Raw genomic sequence first — 18597 nt, forward strand, 5'->3', positions numbered from 1 at the left:
ATTACTCTTTTTGGAAAACATTAAATCAAAGCCTCCTTGAGAATCTAAAACTCTTTTTTTCCCTTTTCTTTTGTTTTCTTTTCTTTGTATCATTCTTAGTTCAATAAATCCATCATTTTCTTTCCCACTCACAAAATAAATGAAGTCTTTGTTTGCTGCTTCATAAAAATAAGCCTGTTAGAAAGAGCAATTGTCTAATAAGCTTGCATAATATTTTTTTCAACTATATCAAAATATGGAAGCTCTTTTGTGCCAAAGGAGGAAAAAAGGATGCAGATGATTTTTTAACAATATTTAGGCCATAATTTTTTATTCTTTAATCTTTCCAGCTATTACTTCATATTGTTTATTTAGTGAGGTCAGATTTTAAGTTTTAGCCTCGTGCTTTTGACTTTATCATTCTTACAGGTTAATTTTAAACTGCTTTTGACATGTTAAGTAAAAAAAATATCGAAACTGAATAATGCTGTTTATATTTTCCATGTCTTTTCTTATGTTTGGGTGTTGGGTTTCCATCATGTCAGTCATCGTGTTTTCACATTATTTATTTACATCCATGTTGCATCCGTGCAAATACAGGGTGCAAATTAAAACTGCAAGCAGCTTCTTATAAAACGTGTCAGGAAGTGGACTGAAGCAGAGGACTCTTGTTCACACTTGTTTTCTTTTGTTCACTTGTGGTTTCCATTCAGGCTGAGAAAACAAGTAGATCACTTTTATTGCATTTCCACTATGGAGACTTTCTAAAATATAACATTTAAGGATAGTTATAGTTTTTGCAAATAGGCTGGAATTAATTAAATCAATATAAAAGTGGGTTGCAGAATGCCAGCTGATTGGATTTCAGCTATCTATATACACTCATTCTTTAATCACATTACTAAAATAGTGAGGGTTGTTATGTTGTCTGTTTTCTTTTTGTTTTTGTTTTGTTTTGGGGTTGTTTGTTTTGTATTTCAGGAAATTGCGCATGGAATTTAACCCTAACTTGAGTATTTTTGTTCTGGTTTGTTTGGTTTTCTGAAGGCAAACGACTAAATAAAAGGACACTGTCTTGGGACAAGGGTGGGAAATAAAGTGTTGTTGACGTGTCTGTGCACCAATAGGACGCCGGGGATGATTCCCACGCTGGCACAATTGGCTTAGAATAAAGACCACTGCGTCCGAGAAGTTGCAGCGATGATTGGGTGTAGGATTGTGCATTGAAAATAACCAGGCGCTGCATGTTTGATAGCAGCCAGCTGAGACTGAGGGGCGTGCGATGCAGCAGGATGGTGGTTTCCTGCAGTGTTTGTGTGCCGGATTAGCCGCTACTTAGCTCCGTGTGTGTGTGTTGTAGAAGCAGGGCGCACCGAGCCTCCAGCCAGCCGCGCCAGGTGGATGCGCCTGCAGTGATCCAGGTAGTCCCTATGGATCGCGTCCATGGATGTCTTCAAACCCGCTTTGGACAGTAGTAGTCCTAAGGCGTGCGTTTCTTCAACGGAAGAAGCAGAGGAAGATGTCTTTCGCTGGCCCACACCGGCAAATGGCATCAGCGCCGCGCCGGATACGGGACCAGCCGCACCGGGCTTCTGGACGGCCGTGTTCGACTATGAAGCGACTGCGGACGACGAGCTCAGCCTTCGAAAGGGGGATCTGGTGGAAGTCCTGTCCAAGGACTCCCTGGTGTCAGGAGATGAGGGATGGTGGACCGGTATGATAGCAGACCGGGTAGGCATCTTCCCGTCTAATTATGTCAGCAAAGGCACCGGCATTCCGGAGGAAATACGGGCCACTTCAGAACAGCAGTACCCCGTGCCTCCTTTGCACCGTGAGTATCCCACTGTGCTTCATACTTCTGCTAATGAAATAAATGTGCTATCACTGAAAAGGAGCACAGGGCTGCAGTCTTTTCTCCTATCTTTTGTCAGAGGGGGAAAACCACGTAGAGTGCTGTGTCATGGTAGGCGCAGTGCATTCCTGTTGGCCTAGAAACAGGATGCCCCAAGCATCCTTACAGCTTCAGGACCGCTATTCATCACACGGCCTTTCAAACAAACAGTGATGCACCCCACCTCAGTTCTCAAATTACAACGCACAAAGTGTGCAGGATACAAGGCAGGAAGCCTGTCACAGAACTGGAATCCTGTAGATATTCTTAGATGAAATTTGAATGATGTTATGTGCTTCAGAAAGGATTTTTTGTCCAGTGTCCAGGTGCAAGAGAGAAAGAAATGTAAAATTCTTCTCTTAGGGAAAAATAAAAAGTAACTTCTGGAGGGAAATGTAGGGCCAATGCCTCAGAAAGATACACTGAGCATAATTACAAGTAGCTATGTGTACTAAACTGTGAAGCCCTAAATGAAAATACTCTTCCTTCTTATTGGCCTTTAAGCAATAAAGATGCTCCAAACACAGGTACAAAGCCACTGTTTTTTGACTGATAACTACAAATCTGCATGTGAGCATATGCAGGTGTTTTAAGGTAATAAAACACAAACTATCACATGCTATTTGGGCAGACCAAACCACCTCAGCTGTCTTTGTTAGCAGCTGTCTGAGTCTTGTTGGCTTTCATGTCTTCATACTGAGGCAGCTGGCCTACTTTCACACACCTGAAATATTCATCAAGGTCAGTCTGCTTACTGTTAGGACTCTACAACATGAGCACATACAGCCTCAAACACTTAGTCTGTTCACATCAGCACATAGACCTTCTTTTCTATATAACCTGCATTTATTCCTTCTCCAGACATTCTAGCCAGATTTTAGGACAGATGCTTATCCTTGTGTAACAGCAAGAGGGATAGTTTCTGAAGTTGGGGCAGCAGGGTGGCTTAGAGCTCTAAGAAGGCCTCCTTCAACTCAATGACCTGTTTTTATGATCCTTGCTAGCAAGCATGTACCTTGTTGAAAAGCAAAATGGGGAAATCCTAAAGGCTGCAGACAGGTTGACCCTGACTTCTAATGTCACTGGATGGCTGTAAGTACAAATACACTTAGCTGATGTTTATGTTTGTCTCATATGTGTCTTCTTTGTTTCTCAGTTCTTGAGATTGATTTCTCAGAGCTCACCTTGGAAGAAATTATCGGGGTTGGTGGTTTTGGAAAAGTCTACCGTGCAATGTGGCGGGGTGCAGAGGTGGCGGTGAAGGCAGCACGACGGGACCCCGATGAAGATTTGGAGCAGACAATGGAGAGCGTTCGCCAGGAGGCCAAGCTCTTTGCCATGCTCAGCCATCTCAACATTATGGGTTTGCTGGGAGTGTGTCTGCAGGAGCCTAACCTGTGCCTGATAATGGAGTATGCCCGAGGAGGCCCTCTCAACCGGGCTCTAGCTGGGAAACGCATCCCTCCATGTACTCTGGTTGACTGGGCTGTGCAGATTGCCCGAGGCATGCACTACCTCCACTGCCAGGCTATTGTCCCCATTATTCACCGGGATCTCAAGTCCAGCAACAGTAAGAGTCATCTCACTTTGCTTTTTATTACCAAGTTTAAGAACCAATGCTGAAAAATGGTGAAAAAGGCCAATTTTCATATTGTGTGTCTGATCTGAAAAACAGGTTTCCTGAAGAGAACATGTTTAAAAAAAAAAAGAAAGAAAGAAAGAAAAGAGTATCTGGCTTTGTTCTTAGAGACATGGCTTACTATTTTATTGTGAAATATTCAATTAATTGAACAACTGTCTGTGCCTTTGATGTCTTTCATGCATAAGTTATAGCATTCAAAGCAATAAAGGTCTGTGATACATCATAAGTCTTGCCATATGTGTGGGCAAAACGTGAAATATGCTGAAATGGACTTTTATTTAAGTCGACAGCATTAGTTTTCAGTATTTAGATACGATAAGGAATGTAATTGCCAAACAAAAGAGAGGCCAAGAAGTTATTATATACACCCAGCAATGCCACGATTGCAAAGACTGACATGACTTTGTCACTGATACTAATCACTGGTGCTTAACACCTCCAAACAGCCCTCACCCAAAGATATATCATATTACAGTCTTTCTGGGACAATAATAGCTCTGCTGATGCACTATTCAAGTACCACATGAAATGAATTTTGAAAGTAATGCTCATTCTGTGACCTGCACTGCTTGTATTCACTTCAGGAATGAGAGTAGAGAGGAAAAGGAGTTTTCGTGTGTGTTTATGGAGCAGTTGTAATCTTGCATTTTACTCAACTGGATCACCTAAATCCCAAGCCTATTAGTGAGGATTTGCCCAATGCTCTGTCCCAGACTGCCTATTGGAGGCTCTGACAATACATAGCCCAAGCCTCTTCCCTGCCATTGGCTTGTTCTGCAGTGATCAGCTCAGACGCCGCACTTCAATAGGGTGCTTTAAAGCGTTAAAGTCAGTCTAACTGGTTACCATCCTGGGAAATTAGGGGAAAACCCATGTCCTCATCACGGTACAGGAGCGCTGCAGGACACCGCAGTTGTCATTTAGCTATTTCAGAGTTATGCCAGTGATTATTTTTCCCCCCTCCGTTGTTTCTTGTGACTCAAAATTTAGTTTACCTAGCAAAGACATACATAACATGAAAGAATATCTATCTGTTTTTCTTTAGAGACTGCAAAATCCTTCCAAAAAGTTAAGATACTATCTAAAATGTAAATAAAACAATTTCAAGCCCTATATTTAAGTTTAAACTACTACAAAAACAACACATGAAGTCATTGACCTTGATACTAGGACTGCTACAGGACTGAATTTAAGCACCAAACCAACATCCCACAGATTCTACATTTTTTATTAGTAATAGGGGGGGGTCCATCAGTCTGCAAAAGACAGAATGGTCATATAGTTTGACAGTGAAAGAATAATATTTATTTTGTAAAAAAAAAAAAAAAAAAAAAAAAAGATTCAGGGGAGTTCATTGTCTATAGAACATGGAGGACTTCAGAATTTGAAGAACTCTCTAGATGCACAGGAGAACTCTGAAAAATAATTGATTGGCAGCAGTCTTCTGGCTCCCAGGTAAAAATTCTGTAATTAATTCACTGCTGACTCATATCACTGTTGGCATGAATTGTAAAAACCTTGGCGATTCCTTAATCTGATTCTTTAATTCTTAATTTGATTCTTAACAATCAAACTGTTCGCCTTTCAGTGCTGTGGTTTCTGAGTGAATGCCTAAAGGCCTATACTGTAATGCTCAGTTATATTTTGTATGTATTCTACACTGTTTCTACACAAACAGCTGCTTTGGGCCTGAGCTCATTTAAGATGTACTGAGCTGAATGGAAAATTGTCCTTTTGTCTAACAAATCAAAATTTGAGCTTACTGTCAGAAACCTACAGTCATTTAAAAATAAAGTACACCCTCTGGCATTTCCAAGCTTTCACATATCGGGAAAAAACAAAAATATCTGGTCTTTAGCAGGTCTTAAACTGAAGTAAATATAACTTCAGATGCACATGATATATGTCAACATATTACATTATTTATTTAACAAAAACTAAGCCAGAAATGCAGATGCAGTGTTTTTAAACTAAGTATGCTCCATGAGTCAAAAGCTTGTAGAAACACCTTCAGTAATATTAGCATAAAGTAATCACTCTCCATTTGACTTTATCATTATCTCACATTTTTGGGGAGAAATTTTGGTCTACTCATGTTTTCAGAACAATGCTTCAGTTTATTGAGGTTTGCAAGCCTTCATTTATGCACAGCACTCTGATGGTCCTAGCACAGCATTTTAGTCCGGTTGAGGTCTGGACTCTGAACCGACCACTGTGACACCTTGATTTTTGTCTTTTTCAGCCATTCTGTTGTAAATTTGCTCCTGTGCTTGTCAGGTTACATGACCCACTTTCAGCCAAGCTTCAGCCTCACATTTGACTTTCAAATACTTCGGTAAACAGAGGTGTTCATGGCCGACTCAATGACTTCAAGGTGCTCAGGTCCTGTGGCAGGAAAAAACAACCTGTCACAGTGCTCTGCAGTTGGTATGAGGTGCTTGTGCCAATGCTGTGCCTGGTTTTTCCCAAACTGGCGCTATACATGATGGCCAAACATCTCCACTTTGGTCTCGTTTGTCCAAAGGACATTATTCCATTGCAGCACAGCTTACTGTAGCTATGATACAATGCTAATGATAGCCACATTCATTTTAGAGACAAGAGCTTTCTGCTGGAAAAACTTAAAGCCGAACTTCTTTCATTCTTTTTCTGTTTGCCTTACCATGAACTTTACAAGCTTGGTTAGCATGTTAAATGCTAGAGTCTGACACTGGATTCTCTGAGCATGGCACTGTCTGACCTTGAGCTGAATGTCCTGGGACATACATTCCTGAGAAGACTGGCAAATCTCTTGAATGTTTTTCAGTTGTGAATCTTTCTCACTGCAGAACGATGAATCTCAAATTGTTTGCAAATGGTCTTATTAGCCTTCACAAACTAATGGGCAGCAACAATTGCTTCTTTAAGGTCATTCCGAGTATCTCTCCTCCTTGGAATTGCATTGACATATACTTGAATGCTGCCAAAACTTCTGCTTTTATAGGGGAGATCACACATGCTAATGATCAATTAATCAAGTCGTGTATTTGATTAGCATAACTGGCTGCTACTTACTGGAAGCAGTAAGGGTGTACTGAGTTTTTCACATTCTGCATTTTGGCTTAGTAAAGCTGCTAAGAACCAAATATTTATATTTATATATATTTTGAAAAACCACTATGTAACATTCAAAAATAATAAGCGGTAAATAAATATGTGTAACTGTAGAAGTTAATGTAGGTGTATTTTCTTTATGCAATGACTGTATGCTGCCATCAAGATGACATCTCCAGGCGAGGCCTTTGCTTATTCCAGGAAGACAATGCAAAAACATATTCTGCACATTTTGGGAGATCATGGCTACAGGTGCAAGGCTAACTGGTTTACAGCCCACACCTGTGCATCACTGAAAAGAAAAGGGACACATTATTAAACAAAAAATACAACAAAGGGGCTTCTAAGCTGTTGAAATTAAAAAAAAAATGCTTTCTGGTTCATATGCAAACATTTGTTTCACTCATTTAAATCAACCCTGACCGTTTTAAATATAAATTCGGCTCTGGTGTTAAGTTGGGTTTGACGACACAAGAACTCTCAGTACATATCATGTAACTGCAGCTTTAAACTGCAGTTGAGCAACTGAAATCCTTTTTCGAGCATGGGAGAACATTTCATTTTCCAAACTACACCAACTGGTCTTGTCAGGTTCTTCAGTTTCTTCAGGATTAAATATGATACAATTCAACAGTAAAGATACTCATCGTCAACTTTATTTCTATTAGATTCAAAATGAACACTTACTTAAAATGAAGACAGTTATTCTTCGTTTCAACATTAGATATGTTGTCTGTAGAACTTTTTTATGCATAGTAAATTAAACAGAAATTAGGGCATATTTAGGTACATGTATCTGAGTTTAGTTTAAGAAATTCCCCAATGAAAAATTCCCCATTTTATTCTATAAAGTAGGTCTCTTTAACATCCAGACAAATGAATTATAGTGATTAGAGAAGTGAGACACTGCCTAGTCACACGCTGCTGTGGTAATGAAGGGTTTGAAGGCAGCATCATGCAACTAATCCCCCAAAAAGGCAGAAAAGTTAAGATTTCTTTTTGTAACACAGGAACTGATCTATGTGGAAGTCTCATTTTCAGTCATACTTGCAGTGTTGGCCAGATAACTGTCTGGTTTAGAGCTGCATAACTCTGTTTACAAAGAAAGTTGGGAGTTCCTTGAACTATTGCACATTCTTGGTCTCCAGAGACTTTGTGTTTTTGGCCATCCTCAAGCTTCTCTTCTAGCGTGAAGTGTACTTGGTATGACTGTTTTTACAAAACATGGTCAAAACTTGGCCCATATTTTAAAAAACAGTTTTATTAATCCACCACATCCTATTTTAACCTTATATTCCATCGTTTGCTGACCTGAAAACCAGCTTAACTGCAACTCTTGCTTTAATGACACATAGCTTTGCTTTTCATTCTATCCCACTCGGCAGTATGCCATTTTTATATCTGAACACTTTCCACTGCCTCTCTGGCCTCTCTGGCCTCTCCTTCATAGCCATTTGGTAGATGCTCTTATCTAAAGCACTGCGCATTACAGTGAGAGGAGCATTTTTGGCCTCAAGGGGAATCAGCTGTGTTTGTTTCATGTTGTAGTTCCCTATCAGGAGTTACTTTAGCAATGTGTTTGGTTTCAGTTTCTTTGAAAACTGCCCGTCTAGCATTAGAGCCACATGAGCACCAGATGAAGGGGGTTCTTGATGTGCACCACAGCCTGCAGACACACCCTCCACTGGGCACGGCCACAGCAGATGGTCTGGCAGTGCAGAGCTGAATGGGGGAGAAGGAGCATGTGGTTAGGAGGAGTCCTGTTTGGCTTGCGCATGTTGGGATTGGGTTCTTTTTTCTTTTTCTTTTTTTTTTAATGCCTAATGGTGAAAATGGGTGTGTCACAGCAGGGTATTTGTGTAGTTTAAGCATATTATCAGTGTTTATTTGAGGTTTGTGCTGTTAAAATACATAATGAGAGGATTGTCACTGATCAAGGGTGGTGGTTTTCATCTCTGCTTTACTGGAGTAGCTCACCATTTCTTGGTTTCTCTGTTTGTTCTCTCCTTTTCTCTTCTCCACTTTTATCCTTCCAATCCTTTCATCATGGCCTCCCACCAACCGCACCCTGTTTTGTTCAATCATTACATGTCCAATTTTTTGCGTTTCCACATGCATTGTGTTTTATCATGGTACTCCTGCTGCTGCCTTCCCCAACATTTAAACATTTCTGATGGCGATTACTGAAACCTTTTATTTTTACGTCAATCCTCCCACCAATCTGCACGTATACCTCCCCTTCCCACATCCTCCAACCTCTTCCCCATCATGCAATAAAATTCCCTCATCACTTCCCCCTCCTACATTGCCACCCTGTCCAGTCCTTATCCTTGAGAGGGTTGAGATGGAAGATCTCAGCAACAAGACTCTGAAGATCACAGACTTTGGACTGGCTCGAGAGTGGCACCGCACAACCAAGATGAGCGCTGCCGGCACCTACGCCTGGATGGCTCCTGAAGTCATCCGCTCATCTACATTCTCCAAGGGTAGCGACGTTTGGAGGTGGGCAGGGGAGGGTGTTTTTGCAGGGAAAAAAACCAAAAGCATCATGTTGTGGAACTGGTCTGAAACGGTTAAAACACCACGCACTAGAAAAAAGTTCAGCCCGGGCAGCAGTTGCCATAGTGACAAAGCACAGACTGACACATGGGAACAAGAACATTATGTTGAGTTTTATGAGAAGGGTATACAAATGCAGTGCATGTAACCGTAGCTTTATGCACTGTGATGTTTTATGCCAACGGATAATGAGGAAGCAAAAAAGATCAATATTTTAAATATTTTTGCAATCACATATCTGATTTACAGAAATGTGTACAGAGAAACACCTGCAACCCTCACACCCATAACTGCTAAGATATACTGCACATACTTAGCTCATGTGTTTTCATTTCCATATTTAATGTGAGAGCAGAGGTCCCATACATTCATTTCAGTGTTATTTGTTATGCTAAAAGTTGAAAAGGCCGGTCATCTAGTTGATTGATTTACAGTACTTTGCAGTCATGTTTTAAGCAAGACTATCAAGCATGTGGTGGTTTTAGCTTCTAATATATGAATATTTGTCTCCAGTGGTGTATCACTGGGTGTCTGGATCACTGGTCATACTAAATTAGCAATCTGAAGATGTCAGTGGATGTTCTGATCAACTGGAAGGAATATTTGTCTGGAAATAATCAGCAGAATATTTAATAAAATACATAACAATGCCCTGTTTATTTGGAGGATTTAGATATCATGATTTAGCCTTATATCCTCATTTCCATCTCCATGCTTTTATTCTTAAACTGTGCTCGAGTAACTGCATGATTTACAGGTCAAAATAATTTAAATTTATCTTTTGTGCTGTCCTTTGGTGAATCCTCTCAGTTCATGCATCTGAAATAGGCCTTTTTAGCTTCCTTCACAAACCCTTTAACCCAGCTTTCTTCTGATTGGCTGCCCTTCATTAACAGAAGGGTTACACAGTGGGTGGGTGGGTAGTCTGTGCTCTCAGCCAGAGCTGTACTCCTGAAGTGACAGCAAAGAGGATATCCCCACTCTGAGATATCATACAGAGCCAAGAGCAGTCTGAAGCCAAGTCACACCAACTCAAGCATCAGTGTATGTAAATGAGATGACAATTGTTCCACTTTGAATGTCTAATTTGGGTATGTCATTTCAGTGTGGGAAGCATATTGGTGGTGGGTTTAGCACCGTCAGCTTTGAGCCTGCTGGTCACCTGGGGCGTTTCTGTGTTGATTTTGCTTGATCTCCTTATGGATGCACGCGTTTTCTCTGGGTGTTCCGGCTTTCTCCCACACAAACATGTCAGGATAAAAAGTTATTTTTAAATTATGTGTAGGGGTGAAGTGTAAACAGCTGACTGTCTGTCTGTGTTAGCCCTGTGATGTACTGTCCAGGCTGTCTCCCACCTCTCGCTAGGGCTGCACGATTTTGCATAAAATGAGAATCACGATTTTTTGACTTAGAATTGAGATCACGATTCTCTCACGATTTTCTTTTCCAGTATAAATATTTATTGCACTTATTAACTGCACATCAACTTCGTAACAGTTGAGACTGAACATAAAAACAATAAATAAACATAAAAACAACAAATGTTCTGTATCACGTGGTATAAGGCTCCGCCCTTGTCATTTGTTGAGCAGGAAGAGTGAGCACTTGTTTTCATGCAGAGTACGTCCCGGATCAAAATGCGGTACAATCGTCGTCGTCGTCCTTCTTTTTTTTTTTCTTTTTCTTTTTTTAAATCGTTGTCATTTGGAAATGAGATCGCACATAAGTATGAATCGAGATCGCGATTTTCTAACGATTAATCGTGCAGCCCTACCTCTCGCCTAATGAAAACTGGGATAGACTCAACCCTTCTGTCACCCTGGTTGGAAAGCCAGTTAAAGGAATGAATGAATGAATGAATGAATAGACTTTAAAAATGGCTAATTTTCAAAGTTCCCTGACGTTATTGGATTAATAACTTGTTCACGTTATCACATATAGTGTGAGAATTGTGGGAGCCAAGACCAAGAAGTATGCATTATAAAAGTAACTCTTTTCTCAAGAGTGCAGACAAGAAAGGGGAATTATTTCTTCTTCCTAATCAATGTTCCACCCTGATGTAGCATAAACACAGATCAAATACAGTAATTCCTAAGAACAGAGGTCTGTTTTGACCTGTTTAATTGCTATATAGGTGAACAAACTGTGTAGACAGTCAGGTCATAGTTTGTGTCATTACTTCCAAGTCCTTCTGATTTAAATCTGTGAAGACTAACCTGTCATACACTGATCTTCACGCATTCCTGATTTATTTGATTTCTTGGTTATTTAGCTCCAGCATTAGTCACATGGATCTGTGAGCTTCTTTTCTGTCCTGTTGACATTTTCTCATTTTGACCTTTTTATATCTCACCTTGGTATTTACATGAGTGGTGCACAAATGCAGTGCCACACTAATCTTTTTTGACATTTATTCAAATAAAATGGATTTGGTGAACACTCACAGTCTCTTTCAGCAAGCATCGTACTTAACATTCATATATTCATACACACTTTTAGCTTTAGAGGCACACTGACAGATATTGTGCAAGTACTTCTGCATGTACATTAAGCTCCTTTCTCCTGAGAGCACACCAGAGAACCTGTTGATGTTTTTTTTTGTTGTTGTTGTTTTTTTCAGTTATATATCCAAATTGAATTCGTGAATCTTTCAGTTTCTGGGTTTTTTTTCAGCAACTGTTTTTTATCTTTTCCTTTTTAAAAAATCTAAAAGTTATGGTGTGCTGTTGTGGGAGCTGCTGACTGGAGAAGTCCCATTTCGTGGTATCGATGGTCTGGCAGTAGCTTATGGAGTGGCGATGAACAAAATGGCCTTGCCAATCCCGTCTACCTGTCCTGAGCCCTTTGCACGTCTTATGGAGGGTAAGAAAAGAACATAATTTAATGTTCATGTGAAGTGTCGCCCTTCAGCTTAGATGAAAGGAATCACATATATATTTGAGATTCAGAAGCAAATATGTTAACCAGATGGTAGTTTGTTTTCCCAAACATACCACAGATTTTCTTTCTATTTTTTTTTATTTTATTAAAAATGAGATGGTTAACTACAAGATTCCTGTGTGTTCAGATTCTGTGAACCATAACTTACAAGCATCAAACTTGCACAGAATATTTTATTACTTTCTGGAAACAGTTAAAGAGCAAATTTGCTTGGATTGTGTTTCATCTGGTGCCACAGACTGCTGGAGCCCAGACCCTCACTCTCGGCCACAGTTCACAGCTATCCTAGACCAGCTGACGGCCATTGAGGAGTCAGGCTTTTTTGAAATGCCAGCAGAATCCTTCCACTCTCTCCAAGATGACTGGAAACTGGAGATCCAGGACATGTTTGATCAGCTGAGGACCAAGGAAAAGGTAAAGATGAGAGGTCTTTGATGCAGGTAGTTTGGAAAATTGCTGGTTAGGATTTACAGTCATTTGAGGGGGGGGGAGTGCATTTGTAAGGTCAGACACTGGTGTTGGGTGAGAAGGCCTGGCTCACAGTCTCCCCTCTAATTCATCCAAAAGTGTTCTGTCGGGTTGAGGTCAGGATTCTGTGGAGGCCAGTCAAGTTCTTCCACACCAAACTTACTCATTCATGTCTTCGAGGACTTTGCTCTGTGCAGTTATGCACAGTCATGTTTGAACAGGGATGGGCCATCTCCAAACTGTTGCCACAAAGTTGGAAGCATGAAATTGTCCAAAATGTTTTGTTATGCTGATGCATTAAGAGTTCCTTTCATTGGCACCAAGGGGCCGAGCCAAACTCCTGAAAAACAACCCCAGTTTTGGGATGTCCTGAGCTTTTCTTTTTCCCATTCACTGTAAATACAGCTTTGTTTTTGCTGTACGTTTTAGTGTTGTTGTTTTAAATTCACCTCTTGTATTTGGATTTCCCAGGAGCTGAGATCGTGGGAGGAGGAGCTGACCCGAGCGGCACTGCAGCAGAAGTATCAGGAGGAGGCGTTGAGGAGGCGGGAGCAGGAACTAGCTGAACGTGAGATCCACATCCTGGAGCGAGAGCTCAATATCATCATTCACCAGCTCTACCAGGAAAAGCCTCATGTGGAGAGCAGGCAGGGCAAGTTCCGCCGCAACCGTCTTAAACTTAAGGATGGAAACAGGATCAGCTTGCCTTCAGGTAATGAAAACAAAATATGGTACTTAAACAAAAATCATAGTTGCACTATACAATATTTCACCCTTGATTGATTATAGCGAGCTGAAATGAATTTATAGACTCCGCCTGTATGTTTTGCCCCATTGTTTATGCAAATAGTTGTAATTATTACCAATTATATTTTTGTTTGTTCATAAAGACTCATTCCCATCAGCATGACAAGCACAGTGTCACATGATCAATAAAGTAAATCATACTGACAAGATCTTTAACAAATGTGTGGTTTTTGCTGCTTTTATTGCTCTTAGTTGGAATTTTTCTCATAAAAAGCTTTTTATATGGCCTTGTGATGACACTGAGACATTGCTTCGAGCTGTCTTCAACTTTGTCACTTGAGTCAACATAGCTGGGGTGTGGCGTCACACTCAGATAATAGCAATAGTTTCCTCATGGGTAATCACAGACTATATATAAAAGATAGGTGTCACTTCCAAGCCCTACAAGTGAAGGCAGTATGTCCCAGTAAGTCCCTTTCTTTATGATAACAGAAATTCTTACATTTTTCCCTGAAATGGAGTAAGTTGCAGGAACTTGTCTCACTGAAACAACTGAAAATGAAAACATGCTGCAAATAATTAAAAGAAAATGGGTTGGGGTATACCTACCTTTACTTGACATATATTATCTTGAAAACAAAAGCAGTTCTGACAGATTTGTATAAAAAAAATAAATGACAGGGTCTTTGTTCACTTTCTTGTATGTTTTTAATTTCACCAAACAGCAGGACATCAATCTTTTTCACTTCTTTACTTGTCTTTTCATTGCTCATACCGAGGCTCATACCAAGGCTACTGGCGTGTGGCTGGCTCTGAGCTCTGGATAGCTTGAAATTTAGCCACTTTTCCTTTGTTAGTGTCTCTGAAATGTTTATGCTCAGCTGGCTGGGGGTGATTTAGGTTTGTTGGTATGAATATTTTCGTGGTGGTCCCCCTACAACAGGGATGTGAAATGCATTTTATATTGTGGGCCACATACTACTGACTTTGATCATTAGTGGGATGGACCAGTGAAACTACTTGATTGCAGTATGGATGGCAAATTGGGGGGGAGGGTGTATTTATTAATAGAAAATCTATAAAACTGTAAATCTGTGTACGCCTTCATAATTTCAAATGGCATCCAGTGTGCCGGATTGGAGTCTTTGATAGGTCAATTCTGCAGCAGCAGCAGCATTTAAAAAAATAACCACAGCTAACTAAATAACAAAATTACAATAAGTACAATAAAAGAAAAATATTTAATTAGTTAGTTAATAACTAATTTCATTACAAGAGAAACTAAATCTCACTGAGGTCAAAGGCCAAAGAATAAAAATGGGTTTTAAAACATGTTTTAAAAGTGGACTCATATTTAACAACCCGCCCTACAGCCCTATTTTAACGAACTGTGTCTTCTTCACTCACAATGAAGAACTCGCTAATGGTCATAGCCACACGCTAACATGTTGTTAGAGAGTGAATGTGCACATGCATGAAACGGACTGGCTTGTAATCAGACAATCGGGACCTCTAAAAATCACTCAAATCAGTGAATGTGTAAAATGAATGTGTGATGTCCATCTTTTATACAGTATCTGTGCATAATGCTGTACAACTCTGACAATTTTCAATGATTTTAATAACATACGCACTCAATTATCAGTCCAGACATTGTAGAAATAAAGATTAATCAAAATTGTTCTCCATTACTGCTGCCAGCTATTCATGTATTATAATTCATATTACTTTTTTTGTCTTGGATTTGCATTTACTAAGGTACCGCATACACAATTAGAAAAACTAATGCAAGTCTGATTAAATATTTTAGATTTTCAGCACAAAATCACTGTGCAGGCATCTCCTTCCCATGATCGACGGAGGAGTTTGCTTAGCAGCGGTTCCAGCCCTCCCACTAGTCCACCGATGTTGCCTCGCCTGAGAGCCATCCAGCGTAAGCATAATACAGTTTTTTATTATTAAATTCCATAACTTAACTTTCCATCAAACTTGTTATTGGCTCGTGTAGTTTCCTTTTTTATTTGTTACTATTCTTTAAAACCCATTTTGCATTTTCTTTCTAAAGATTTAGCAATATGTCATTTTGCAGTCACGCCGGGGGAAGGTTGTACAGGTTGGGGTCGCAACACTTGTTTTCAACCTGATGAGGAGGAAAGTGAGAGGAAGGGGTCAAGAAAGAAGGGCAGAACTCGTGGATGTGGCCCCTACAGGGAGCATAGCGCTGATGCAAGGTGAGGAGACTGTAGTTTTGCTGAGGTTTTGTGGAGTAAGGCTTATACTTTTTTTGTTGCATTCCAATATTGGAATTGCTTCCAGAGTTAAAAGGCATGATTTGGAATACAAAACCCTTTCTTGCTCACAGTGTGAAGCCTCCCCATGAGGGCAGCCGACAACGGTCCTGCAGTGCCCCAAACCTCCGCAGATCCCCTAGACACAGCCCAGCAGTGCCTGGAGTGCCAAGCCTTGTGGAGATGGGTGAGCAGGAAGAGCGTAGTAGATCTGTTTTTGTCTGACATATGCACACTCCACATTATATTAGAGGGAGCTGTAGCTTAAAGGTGGCAGGCTGGCTGGAAGTGAGCTATTTCACTCCCACACAGTTCTTAGTGGTTGGCCTGGCAGACTCACAGATGTGCATGTTTGCAGCTGTATGAAGATTATGTACTTTCAGCAAACTGAATTTAGAAAGATGGAGTTGAAATACTAATAGACTTCAGGTCATTTCCACTATTAAACATACACTATTGTTTCTGTCAATATATCAAGAAAGAAACTAGTTTTATGTTTATGTTGTTTAACCAATTAAATAAGTTTTATAGTTCAAACATGGTACTTTTTTTTTTTCAGAAAATGAAGACTGCTGCTTCACTACTGAACCAGGAGCAGCTCCTGGTCAGTCCTACCTCTGCATTCCCTTCCATAAGGAGACCCACACTGCTGCTGCCACTGCTGATGGTGATGGAGATGAATACTGCCTCAGCAGTCAGGTGCCAGGAACACCACCATGCAGGAAGAGCCCAGGTGGAAGCAGACGCTCTGAACTGGTTTTGCTGGGCTGTGGGGCTCTGCTTGCAGCCGTCGGGCTGGGCTACAACTTGCTAACGTTGGCCCAACCGGAAGAGCATATCAAACCACGCTGGGAGGGCTTTTTCCACAGAACGGGGAGCCAGAGGCGAAGCACAAGCCCCCCGACGCGCAGACTATTCCGGCGGGAAAGCCCGCTCAAACCGTCGGCACCTTCACTACCTGAACGAGGCTTACCCTCCTCATACACACTGCTGTCTTTATCATCAGTGTCTGACTGCAACTCCACTCGCTCGCTGTTGCGCTCTGACAGCGAGGAGCTGTTGGTCTGCCGCCCTGCCTCACCACCCACACAGCCTCCTCTTCCCTCTCATGTCTCACAGCATCAGGCCATCCAAACTCCAATCAACCCACTGGTCAACACACACCTTGAGAGCTTCAAGCGCAACCCACGCCAGTCGCTCACACCCACACATGTTCCCTGCACCACAAGTTCCTCACGCAGCCTCCGTCGAACGCCATCAGACGGAGCCATCAAGAAGAGCTGCCCACCTAATAATCTGGAGCCATTACCGGAAAAAACAACATTAGAAAACGCAGGTAAAGTGTTGACTGTGTTGCCATGTTGTGACTATGAGTATGAATGGTCTGTGCAGGTTCTCAGTCATCTAGGTCTTAGTAATCTAAGGAGCTTGGAAAGAAAAGCAACTGGACTTCTTTAAGATTCTTGAAGACGTTTCACCTCTCATCTGAGAAACTTCTTCAGTTATGAAGCATGAATGGTTGCCTGTCTCTTTATGTTAACCCTGTGTCAGACTGGCGACCTGTCCAGGGTGTAACCCACCTTTCGCCCTATGGCAGCTGGGTTAAGTTCCAAGTCTCCCCCAAGTCTGAACTACATAGATAGAAGAAAATGGATGGATGATGTTTTGTGGACTAATTGGATTTGTTTTTCTGGTTCCCATGATGTCTAACATAAATCTAAGGAAGACAGAAGCCTGGGAATCAGGATTAACAGTGTTAATTAAGCATCACCACCAGCATGTTGCTATTATTATGTTGTGATCATTGCATTAGCCATTAGCTGAAAAAAAACATAAACTGTGTGGAAAAGACAACATTTAAACAATCATATTTATTTTAATTAAATGTTTTCTCAGTAGGTAAAACCAAAGACAAATGTGGATGTGGCTTACAAATCTGCAAAGAGATGCTAGATTGCAGCTATATACTGCCTCCATTCTGAAAAATGTGTAGCTGCTAAAAGATTTTCTGTTGCAAAGTCTAAAAACCTGCGCCATTGCTCTATTACCTCAGTAAAAACCTTTCCTGTGATTAAGTGAATTCCCAGTCGGACCTCATAATGTCTTGTTCAAGCAAAGTTAATGAGTGAGTCACAGCATTTCTACTATGTCCATCGTTTATATACAGTCTGTAGGTAAAGCATCCTTAATCGGATGATGTTGTTTAGAATCATTTCCCACTAGCTGATATTTAATAATAATATCCTAATTTTTTGCCAAACAATTAGCCAACTTTTATTCTGCTACAACAGGTGGCTTCAGAGTGTTAAAAGAAGACTGTTCAGAGGTCCCTCGGCTGCCCAATCCAAATGTTGTCTTCCCACCAACACCCCGCCGTCGCTGTCCTCCTGAACGCCCCAAAACCTTGGACTTTGTGGCACGACCTCGGCCTTCACCACGAGCGCGCTCCGATGTGTTTTGGGCAGAAGCTAGGCCCAGGGGAAACGGACAGACCCTAGGTAACAGCGACTCCCCTGCCCACACCTCAAGCACAGAGACTCCACCCACTGTAGAGTTCGGGAGAGACTCAACAGTGCTACCCACACCCATGGAGGCCCCAACACCGTACTCCCCACGCCGGAATGAAAATTTGTTGGATCAGCTGGATGAGGGACAGTATCGGGATGGAACAATCCCACTCTGCAGACCGGAGACGAGTCTTCCTAAAAACTCACCTCACCGCTACAAACCAGGATTCTGGTCATAACCCAGCCTGACCCTCACTGGTCCAACACAACATGGAGACTCTACCTGCTGTTAGCTTTTGGATGACCACAAATCTGGGTCAGTTGGCAATCTGGAATTTATTCACCTTTCTCCATCTACACAGTGGTCGTAAATGCTAGGAAGATATTTACTGTGAAAACACTCCCTTTCTGGCATTTGCTGCAGTAAATCTTTAAATCTTGCATCCAAAACTGCTCAAACAAAAAAATAAAAGAATTTGAAAA

At 41.1% G+C, this 18597-nt stretch overlaps 1 protein-coding gene across 3 annotated transcripts; it reads left to right on the forward strand.

The window, feature by feature from the left end:
* Positions 1 to 1422: 1422 nt before the first annotated feature.
* map3k9 (mitogen-activated protein kinase kinase kinase 9) lies at positions 1423 to 18353 on the forward strand. Of its 3 annotated transcripts, none has more exons than XM_085342448.1 (11): positions 1423 to 1810; positions 3027 to 3440; positions 8927 to 9107; positions 11878 to 12026; positions 12343 to 12518; positions 13044 to 13284; positions 15130 to 15252; positions 15385 to 15550; positions 15682 to 15794; positions 16167 to 16943; positions 17899 to 18353. In XM_085342448.1, exons 1-11 carry the CDS (start codon positions 1423 to 1425, stop codon positions 18351 to 18353), a joined length of 3183 nt encoding a protein of 1060 aa, XP_085198574.1. The 3 variants fall into 3 exon arrangements, with proteins under 3 accessions (XP_085198574.1, XP_085198572.1, XP_085198575.1); XM_085342446.1 differs by having other exon boundaries at positions 15409 to 15550; positions 17875 to 18353; XM_085342449.1 differs by having other exon boundaries at positions 15409 to 15550.
* The last annotated feature ends 244 nt before the right edge of the window (positions 18354 to 18597 follow it).

The sequence above is a fragment of the Diplotaxodon limnothrissa genome, linkage group LG19, assembly GCF_057381915.1.
Source record: "Diplotaxodon limnothrissa isolate DT_005_m linkage group LG19, D_limnothrissa_male_GT1.1, whole genome shotgun sequence".
NCBI lineage: Eukaryota > Metazoa > Chordata > Actinopteri > Cichliformes > Cichlidae > Diplotaxodon > Diplotaxodon limnothrissa.